General features: G+C 38.2%; 1 protein-coding gene across 2 annotated transcripts; it reads left to right on the top strand.

Moving 5' to 3' along the window:
- The first annotated feature begins 797 nt into the window (after window positions 1-797).
- On the top strand, window positions 798-9,195 carry Ssb-c31a (single stranded-binding protein c31A). 2 transcript variants are annotated; one of them, XM_071694566.1, is made up of 4 exons: window positions 798-934; window positions 2,968-3,076; window positions 5,480-5,675; window positions 8,386-9,195. In XM_071694566.1, the coding sequence occupies exons 2-4, from the start codon at window positions 2,996-2,998 to the stop codon at window positions 8,466-8,468; spliced, it is 360 nt and encodes a 119-aa protein (XP_071550667.1). In that variant the 5' UTR covers window positions 798-934; window positions 2,968-2,995; the 3' UTR covers window positions 8,469-9,195. The 2 variants fall into 2 exon arrangements, with proteins under 2 accessions (XP_071550667.1, XP_071550668.1); XM_071694567.1 differs by lacking the exon at window positions 798-934 and adding an exon at window positions 1,241-1,301.
- Window positions 9,196-10,165: the final 970 nt, after the last annotated feature.

Genomic DNA, 10,165 nt, shown 5'->3' with positions numbered 1-10,165 from the left:
GTTGTTTCATGATACCTTTTCAAAATTTCGTGCTATGCCAATAATGTTTTTAGACGTTTGTACGTTTAATCCTCTTTGGATCATGCCATTTTTCCAGCTCCTGGAGCTGTTCCTCTGGTTAATGTCTGATATACTTTTCGTAATAACCTCCTTGACATTGTCTGATATATTTACTGTAAATGGCACCTGATTAAATATGTTCGAGACAAAAACATTTTCTCTACTTTATCAAATGAACAAAGTCTTATACTTGATACTTGCATTAGTATTACTCACTCTATCTCTATTTGTCGATCTGTCTACTACCAATCGATCTATTTGTCTATCTATCTATCTATCTATCTATTTATATATATTAAAATCTATATATATATATATATATATATATATATATATATATATATATATATATGCTATACGAAACCAGAAAATGTCTCAACATGTGAGACCGTCTTTGGCTCATGATTGCACCTACCATTTCTAATAAATAATTGGACATCACGTATCATTTACTAGCAACACTTAAAGCACTAACTCCGTTACTCACGTCTGAACATCAAGTAGGAGTTACGTTTGAGGAGTGTAAGCTGGGAGTAAATTCTTGTCCAAGAAGCTGGGGAGCACCACCACCATTCAAACCAGTGATCATGAACAGGTTCAAAACGTTCATTCTGCACCATGACAATAAAATTGAAAATTAAGTGCGGAAAATAATGCCTATTTAGATCCTGGATCCGTTGATGGATCGATCTGTTATATTGATAATTTCCTCTCTGAATTTTGCCCGTTAGTTTGACATTAAAAGCAAGTGAAAATATTAATTTCTGTGCAGCGTCCCATCTGGCCGCGCGCGTCGCTGCCTTGTCCACTTTGCCGCCATTGGTATGGATAGTAACTAGAAGCGAGACTAAGCTCAGTGATATTACTTGCGCTTGTAAGTAGATAATTTTAAGACAGTCACAGTAATAACCCATTCATTCCTGTAGGCTTTGCGGTAGTATATCCAGGTTTTCCCTCATGACAGAGGCCATGAGATGGAGTTTTTGATTTCCGCTTGCATGAGTAAACTCGTTTCTCGTAGGTAGTAAGTGTATTCCCGAGAATTTTTTTTCCCCCTTTTAATCGAACAAGATGTTAGTAATGGAGGTTAGAATACAGCACAGATGTGTCTCCTGAGATCGTACGTAGCTGAGAAAAGATGAGACAAGTGTTACAGACAGAGGTATATGAGTACCAGTGTTCGGGGGGGCCTCCTGGCCCTGTGCAGACCCTAAGCTGGCAGCCTCAGCTAGTGCTAACCCGTAAGATCTCTGGTGTATTTTGTCTTAATGAACAACTTCTAAGGGTGAATGGCGTGCAGTTCAATGTAAAATGCTAGATATATTGGTAATTGTTAAATATAGTGACGCATTAGTGATCTAGTTATTGATGCCAGGGGTAGTCTACGTGTCTGGATTATTCTTTTTAGGTATATAGAGGAAAGTCTAGTTTAGCTCCGCATCCAAGCCAGCTTTGGGAAGTGGCAATCAATGTTGCGGTGTCTTTTTGTAGTTTGATTTGATTGCAGAAATAATATCTGATTTGCTGTTGATGCTCATCAATGCAAGGTGATAGTAATATATTGGATGATGTGGGGGTTAATTTGTGCCAAAGATGGTACTACATTGGTAAAACATCGCCAGAACCAGTCAGAACCACAGTTAACCTATTTAGCAGTCAAGACTCCATCTTAACATTTAATAATATTGTCAAGATACACCAGTCAAACCCATGACTTGACTTCTTTCCATGTGGCTCTATATATCAGTACACAGATGACACAGCAAAGCGGCTCCCTAAACAACATACACCACCGAAAATGACGAAATATATCATGATTAAACTATATACACATCTTTAGAAGCAACGGGGACATATGGAACAAGGATATGTGTGTATAAGGCATCAGCAGCAGGTGAGGTTTGTTATATAAAGATGTAAGTGCCTCTTGGAGAGACGTGTCGACACCAGAATGTTTGGGTCCTTCTGCCATCTTACAAATATATTCTTATAGAAGTTTGTTACTTTTTTTGTTGGCTAATAAAGGCTTGTGTCACTTAAAAGGATTCTAAAGCTCGTCGTACTCAGCATGGAGCTTCACACTTTGGTATGTACTTCCATTACTGTTTTAGGTGACTAGCAGAATTTGTTTATATTTGCAATCCATAGTTAGGTTAGTTTGGGTTGGTTAGGTTGTGCATTCTGCTACATAGAAGGATGATGTTGCATCATCAGAATTAAATGTCGTCTTGTTGTTTGGCATGTGGCCAAGGATCCCTAATCACTATCAAATTATAGTCACATAGCAATTTTATTGAGTATACTGAACATGGATGTACTGGGTATGGAGCTTCACGTTGGTTTTGATAAGCTTTTAAATCCCAGTCATCTCGTGTTTCTAAAATGTTATATTTTTCATCTTTGAAGTTGTCTCATTTCTCACGATCTTTTTTTTTGCTTGAAAACCCAAGCTTCAGAGATCATGTATTATGGATATGCATCATTGGGTTGGAGATCGCAAAACTTTGAAACTTATTTTTCAAGTGCACCTTTTTGAATAATTCCAGTAGAACATACAGAAATTGGTAAACATTGAAAGTTAGTCATTATAGTATAAAGGATATCATGTATACTAAGGGTAGCATATGCAAAGGATCCTCCTGTCAAGAGGTAAAGGTTCTAAAGGCTCCCCCTAAGCAAATTCTCCCAAATTAAATATAATTTACATGACCATGTCTTACCTTCCTGTTAGAAAATGGCATTTATAAAAGACACGTCAGATGTTTTAGTACTTAATCAAGAAATGTAGGAAATTGTTGAGAATGGTTTTTGTTGTTGATGAGCATGAATTTAGAGCTGTAGAGCAGAGCTTGGATGAAATGTTTTCTATTGTGCAGTATAATACTTGTTTACCATTTTCATTTTTAGAACAGTAGGGTACAAGACCAAAGGCAAAATGGGTAAGAAGAAGGAAGAGAAGAAGAGACCTGCAAGTGATTCTTCTGATTCTTCTGACTCAGATTCTGGCCCTGATGATGTAAGTTGATTTTTAACTATTTTTGCCGAATATGTTGTTTATGGGGAAGGGATTGCGTTTGTCATATCTATAGGTTGATTCAGAGATGCAATACTTCATATTGAATTATTTCCCATTTTCAGTGGGTTGAATCAAGTGCCTACAGCCTCATGGTTCATTGATGCCCATCTTCAAACAATGTCCAGTTGAAATATTTTAGATATGCTTCAACACTAATATAAGAACTATATAAGTATTCTCTTTGTATTTTGATCCATTAGGTGAGATTAACTTCCCTAGATGCACTTGCAGTTTCATACAAATGAAAAACATTTTCGTGCAGTATATATGTGAAGCAGGTGGGGTAAACCATGGAAAGATTTGTGTACCCTGGTTGTAGACAGTTAGGATATGAATGTGAGTGAATGTGGCCTTTCTTCATATGATCCTGGTGCTACCTTGTTAACATGGGAAACAGCAGAGCGGAGAGAGTTTTTTCTAGGTAAGGTTGCGGTAGGTGAAGCTTAAAATCTGTGAAAGAAAGATGAGGAAGAGAAGGGGTTGAGAATTTAGGGGGTCAACAAGCCAAGCTAGCTCACTGAGGTTGTTTGATTTATTTAACCCCAAAAGGACCCCAGCTATACCTGCAGGATTTGTGGTGTGGAAACCCAAGCCATACTTTTATGAATTGCCTCCTCTTGCCATTTCAATTTGGTGTTTTTTATTGTGTATATATGCAATATGTCACCAGCAAATTTAATAGCACCAGAATCTTACGGTTAAAGTTATACATGTGGCAAAATGTCTTAACATTGTGGGAACCCCCACCTTGTACAGGCTGCATTTTCCTGTTATCTTTTGAATTGATATATATGCTTTATTGGTATGTAGAGATGCCTTATGTCATGAGCAACTACATCTGTTCTCCACCACCACCAGTGGATTACTGATGCACAAAAAAAAATTTCCCATTGCTGACAGTTCAACGTCTGCTGAATCATTATCACCATAATCAGTGTTCGAAAGATTATTGCCGATCAGACACTAAATTAATGGGCATATGCCAGGACTGTTAACTTGGTAACAGGGACACTGGGATTCTTTCCCAGTGCTAATTTCAGTTGCTTTAGACGTAAGTCATCTTTAAATACTGATGAAGCTTGCAGGAAAAGGAAACCTGAACAAGTATGACTAGGGTTCCCACTGGGTAAGACATTGTGTTATACAGTATTGGTACGGTAACTTTTCTTTTTCTTTTAAACTATTCGCCATTTCCCGCGTTAGCGAGGTAGCGTAAAGAACAGAGGACTGGGTCTTTTTTGGAATATCCTCACCTGGCCCCCTCTGTTCCTTCTTTTGGAAAATTAAAAAAAAAGAAGAGAGGGGAGGATTTCCAGCCCCCCGCTCCCTTCCCTTTTAGTCGCCTTCTACGACACGCAGGGAATACGTGGGAAGTATTCTTAATCCCCTAACCCCAGGGATATGGTACGGTAACTGTTACTGTAAAATTTATTTCCAATGCTAATTATTGTTGTTTATGATGCAAGGCACTTCTGCATACCAATATAGCGTGCCTTCAATTTTGAATGAGGATGAGATGAGGCAATCTGTATAAGTACAGTTTGGGTCTCCAAACCCATGCACAAGTACAGTTGGGTTCCCTAGGGGTTACTTAAGAGTCTCACATAACACAATGTGCATCTTTCAGAATATTTTATTTTTTATTATACTTTGTCACTGTCTCCTGCATTAACGAGGCAGCGCAAGGAAACAGACAAAAGAATAGCCCAACCCACCCACATACACATGTATCTACATACATGTCCACACACGCACATATACATACCTATACATCTCAACGTATACATGTATATACATACAGACATATACATATATACACATGTACATAATTCATACTTTTTTTTTTTTATACTATTCACCATTTCCCGTGTTAGCAAGGTAGCATTAAGAACAGAGGACTGGACCTTTGAGGGAACATCCTCACCTGGTCCCCTTCTCTGTTCCTTCTTTTTGAAAAAAAAAAAAGGATTTCCAGCCCCCCGCTCCTTTCCCTTTTAGTCACCTTCTACAACACACAGGGAATACGTGGGAAGTATTCTTTCTCCCCTATCCCCAGGGATTCATACTGTCTGCCCTTATTCATTACCGTCGCCACCCGGCCACACATGTAATGACAACCTCCTCCCCATACATGTGCGTGAGGTAGCGCTAGGAAAAGACAACAAAGGCCACATTCGTTCACACTCGGTTTCTAGCTGTCATGTATAATGCACCGAAACCATTGCTCCCTTTCCACATCCAGGCCCCACAAAACTTTCCATGGTTTACCCCAGACACTTCACATGCCCTGGTTCAATCCATTGACAGCAGTGAAAAAATGTAATTTCTGACTTATCATTACAGAGAAATGAACCAGCGTCAAAGAAGTCAAAAGGTAGTGCCTCAAGTAGTTCTTCTGGTCGCAAGAATGAATCAGGGGAAACATACTTCGAGTTAGAACGTGGTAGACGGGTCACAGTTCGAGAATTTAAAGGAAAATTGTATGTTGATATTCGTGAGTTCTATGAGAAAGATGGGAAGATGAATCCTGGAAAGAAAGGTAAGAAATATTGCATCATGTAATAGTTATAACATATTTTAAAGAATATATAGTATATAATATAAAGGATTAAAAGATTCTTTATAACCATTTTTATATGTGCCTCAGTTTTGGTGAACCTTTGTAATTATGGGGTAACCTTAATTATTTTGTGCCCACTGCAGGATAGTAGCAGGAATAAGCAGTCATTGATCTTGCTTGCATGCATACTTTCTCAAGATTTTTTTCATACATATCCACCATTTCCCGTGTTAGCAAGGTAGTGTTTTTTTTTTCATACATATCCACCATTTCCCGTGTTAACAAGGTAGCGTTAAGAACAGAGGACTGAGCCTGAGAGGAATTGCTCTCACTTGGCCCCCTTCTCTGTTCCTTATTTTGGAAAATTAAAAACAGAAGGGGAGGATTTCCAGCTCCCCTCTCCCTCCCCTTTTAGTCACCTTCTATGACACGCAGGGAATACGTGGGAAGTATTCTTTCTCCCCTATCTCCAGGGATAATTTTCTTAAGGTATCATGTATAAAATAATGAAACCAGGGCCTACCATACACAGCCAAGCCCCACAGGCTTACCTCTACTACTACCTCAGCCCTCTGGTTCAACCTAATGATAGCATATTGCTTCCCTTATACCTCATCACATCAGTTCATTTTGTCCTGTGAATGCCTTTCACCCTCTGACATTGTTCAGGGACTGGTACTCAAAAAGTTTACTACCATCTCCTTGGTTTCCACTGTGTTTCCTCCACATTTAACACTTATCATCTTTGGTTGCCCATCCTCTCCATATATCCAAACCATTTTAGTATACTCTGGTTAGCTCTTAATCAACCTGTACTTACAACTAAACCTCATTTTTATATAGTCATTCTTCATTACACTATCAGTATGCCTTATTCCACATATCCTCAGGCATTATCATTTCTAACACTTCCACTGTTTTTCATTTTTATGCAGTCCAAACCCAAAACTCATCCATCCATGTAATGATGTTGGGACTGCTATACCTTTAGATATACATAACTGTCTTGACAGACACTTACCTCTCTTTCCATATGCTCCTTAATGTACTCAGGACCTTAACCTGCTTTCACTCCATAAATCACTGGACCCCTCTATGGCTCCATCTACTGCCTGTTCACTCCCAGATACTTAAAAGCAATGCAATTCCTTCTTGTTCTCCCCATTCAGACATACACTAAGATTGTCATGTTACATCCTTTGCTACCCCTTATTACTTTACTCCTGCCCACATTTCTTGAAAAATAGGTGACAGCATTTTTGATTTATTAGTTTGAATTTTCATTGTGTTTAGCTTAAGGTGAGATTCCAGAGGACTAGATGAATGTGTGTATAGTGTCATGATATAAAGTCAAGGGAGACAAAATTGTATGTCCATATCCATCTATGTGTATATCTGATGGCTGTTCCCTTCGGGAAGTCCCTTAAGGGGGCAGTCATGGCAAAATAGTCTCCACAACAGGTGAACTCCAATGTGATGCCTTAGCCACTTAGTGACTAACCCTTAACAGGCTCCTGGCTGAGGGCTACTCTTGCTCAGTGTTTCCGGAAATTCCTAGTTATACCTAATGTTCCAACCTACTCGCACCTAAATGTTCCTACCTACTACTTCAGTCATATTTTGTTCCCAAACTCTTTTCAGTGTATCCAACAAGTTATTTGGGAGAGTAGCTATTGAAAGGGTGGTGGCGTGCACAGAACATCAGATTAGGGAGGAGCATTGTGGCTTTAGAATGTTTGCTTTCAAAAACTTGTGTGAGGAATATCTAGAATATCTATGTGGCCATTTCGGATTGAGATAAAGCATATGATAGGGTTGTTAGAGATGCCTTGTAGAAGGTACTGTTAGCATATGTTGTTGGAGGAAAGCTACTGGAAGCAGTGAGTTTTTATTGAGGGATTAAGGCTTGTGAACAAGTAGGAAGGGAAGAGGATAGGTGGTTTTAAGTCAGGGGTTAGCAACCATGAGAACAAGTAATTTTTTTCAAAATGGGCAGAAAACTTACCGTATGGAGCTGCAATGTTTGTGGATTTGAAACATCAGTTGTCATCTAACAGTTGCCTGTTACACTGTGAAAATAAGTTCATATTGGTAGAATGGTCTCTGAAGTTATCTTTGGTTCCAAATCTAATCCCAAAAAGATATTAACTTCATGGTACCTTGGTGTAATTTCTGCTCTTAAGTTTTGGTAGTCATTCATTGTTTGAAATATAGGCAGAGGTGTTTTTAGTTTCAAACACATTCATGGACTTGCTTCATGTAGTTTGCTTTGTAGGGAGGCCATACTAGAAAACTTGCTTGCTTTAGCATTCACGTATTTCCGTCATGCACTAGGATTTATGAACAAATATGGCATCCATCACATGTGGTTCCTCCATCTGTTGAGTTTTTACCCAATTATTAAGGGATTTATGGGTGATTCATGGACACCCGATGGGGAGACCTGCCCCAATTAATTATGCGACACCAACAGTGGTAGTATTTCCTTGGAACTTGTTCTGATGCCGTTATGGGACCATCTGTCAAATATTCATCATAATTATTTAACAATTGAATTATTGTATCAGAGATATTTGTAGAAGATTTTTCATGTCTGTGAAAGAAAGCCAGAAGTCATTTTAGCTGCTGTGAGAAACTTCACAACATACTGAGTAATTTTTTACTGACAAATGAAATTTTGTTTTCTCAGGTATTTCCTTGAGTACATCACAATGGAACAAATTCAAGGCACTGATTGGAGAAGTGGATGAAGCAATCCAAGACATTTCCTAAATTCTAAAGTTGAGTATCTTTCCAGGAATTGTAAAGAACTATCATTGCAGTCTTAATTAAAAGTTCTTGAATTTCTGGCATTCCACTAAATATGTATATTTTTGTGGAAAAGTGAACGTTATAATTTAGATTCCTAATGTGTGACCCCCTCCAGACAAAAATTAATCTGGAATAGAAGCTTTAGTCACAAGAATTTTGGATAATTGAATATAATGCACTGAATGTTACGTGTGTACCATAAAGCTGTGTATGGGCGGCTTATTATTTTAGGAGTATATTAAAAGTTGTGAAGTATCTTCCATGGTAGGTTGAGTTGCATCATCTTATTTGAAAGTGTTTGTGTCTTGTAGGCTATTCTGTAATTTACAGACCATGTAATTATATGTAATGGTTCAAAGATATTTAAGTTTTTGGCTGTCAAGTTGAGCATTTTTTTATTTTAAGGTTGTTTCTAAATGGGTTTTCAAATTAGAAAACTTAAATGTGATAGTAAAAAATGGTGTTTTTGTTGGTGGATGAAAATTTCAAACATTTTTTGTTGTACAGAAAGGTCTAATACAGTGAGTGTTCACATTACTGTGTTGTAGAAAGTAAAGAATGCATTTTTTTTCTAAGAGTAATTTGGAGATTGGAGGGGTTTCAGTGTATGATTAGACATTTGTGTGTTGAAGAATCTTAAAAATTTTCAATTTTTATTAAAGATTTCCTACGTAGGTAAAGCCCATGATATTTTGTTTAACTTACCAAAACTTACCAATTATCAGGTGCCTCATCATACTTGAATTGCATGGTAGATTATCACATAACCTTTAATGATTCTTATATTTAAATGGGGGATGATGGCATATTTCTTGGTCTCTTGAAATGCAGCAGAGATCTAAACATGGATGAGATAACAAATTAGGTTAATCATCATTTTCTTGTACAGGCAAGAATTTGGGAAGAGAGGTGTGGAAAAGTGTTTGCTTTTATTGCTTATGCTTTTGTGACAGGAATAGTCTTCATCGACAGTTTGAGTAGTGTAAGTGGTAATGGTTGACAGGAGAATTGCACAGTTTAGTATTTGTTTCAGAATATAGTTAAAAATAGTCCTGTTAAATGTATGAGAGTCTTGGGCATCAAGTGGAAGAGGGTGGATATGTATGAAATAAAATGCCTGAAGACAGTGTTATGTAGGCAAGTTGCTCATTTAAGGAACCTAATAACCTTGCTCATATTCACATTTAGTCTCAACTTTCTCCTTTCTCACACTTTTCCAAACTCAGTCACCAATTTCTGCAGTTTCTCCCTCAAATCAGCCACTAGAGCTGTGTCATCGGCGAACAACAACTGACTCGCTTCCCAGGCCCTCTTATCCCCAACACTGCATACTTGCCCCTCTCTCCAACACTTGTATTTACCTCCCTAACCACACATCCATAAACAAATTAACCATAGGGACATCACACACACCCCTGCCACAGACCGACATTCACCTGAGAACCAATCACTCTCCTATCTTTCGACTGGTACACATGCCTTACATCTTTTTCACTCCATCCTTCCACCTCCAATTTGGTCTCCCACTTCTCCTCGTTCCCTCCACCTCTAACACACATATCCTCTTTGTCAATCTTACCTCACTCATTCTCTCTATGTGACCAAACCACTTCAGTACACTCTCTTCAGCTCTCTCAACCACACTGTTTATTACCACA

This window comes from Panulirus ornatus, chromosome 57, assembly GCF_036320965.1.
Source record: "Panulirus ornatus isolate Po-2019 chromosome 57, ASM3632096v1, whole genome shotgun sequence".
Taxonomy (NCBI): domain Eukaryota; kingdom Metazoa; phylum Arthropoda; class Malacostraca; order Decapoda; family Palinuridae; genus Panulirus; species Panulirus ornatus.
Note: the sequence above shows the minus strand (reverse complement) of the source record. Positions and strands in the feature narration are given on the sequence as shown.

What these genes read in the sequence shown, in the direction of transcription:
- Ssb-c31a (XM_071694566.1), top strand. Translation starts at nt 2,996, where the DNA reads ATGGGTAAGAAGAAGGAAGAGAAGAAGAGACCTGCAAGTGATTCTTCT. An exon ending in CAGATTCTGGCCCTGATGAT is followed by an intron (nt 3,077 to 5,479) that starts GTAAGTTGATTT and finishes TTATCATTACAG; the next exon opens with AGAAATGAACCAGCGTCAAA. An exon ending in GATGAATCCTGGAAAGAAAG is followed by an intron (nt 5,676 to 8,385) that starts GTAAGAAATATT and finishes TTGTTTTCTCAG; the next exon opens with GTATTTCCTTGAGTACATCA.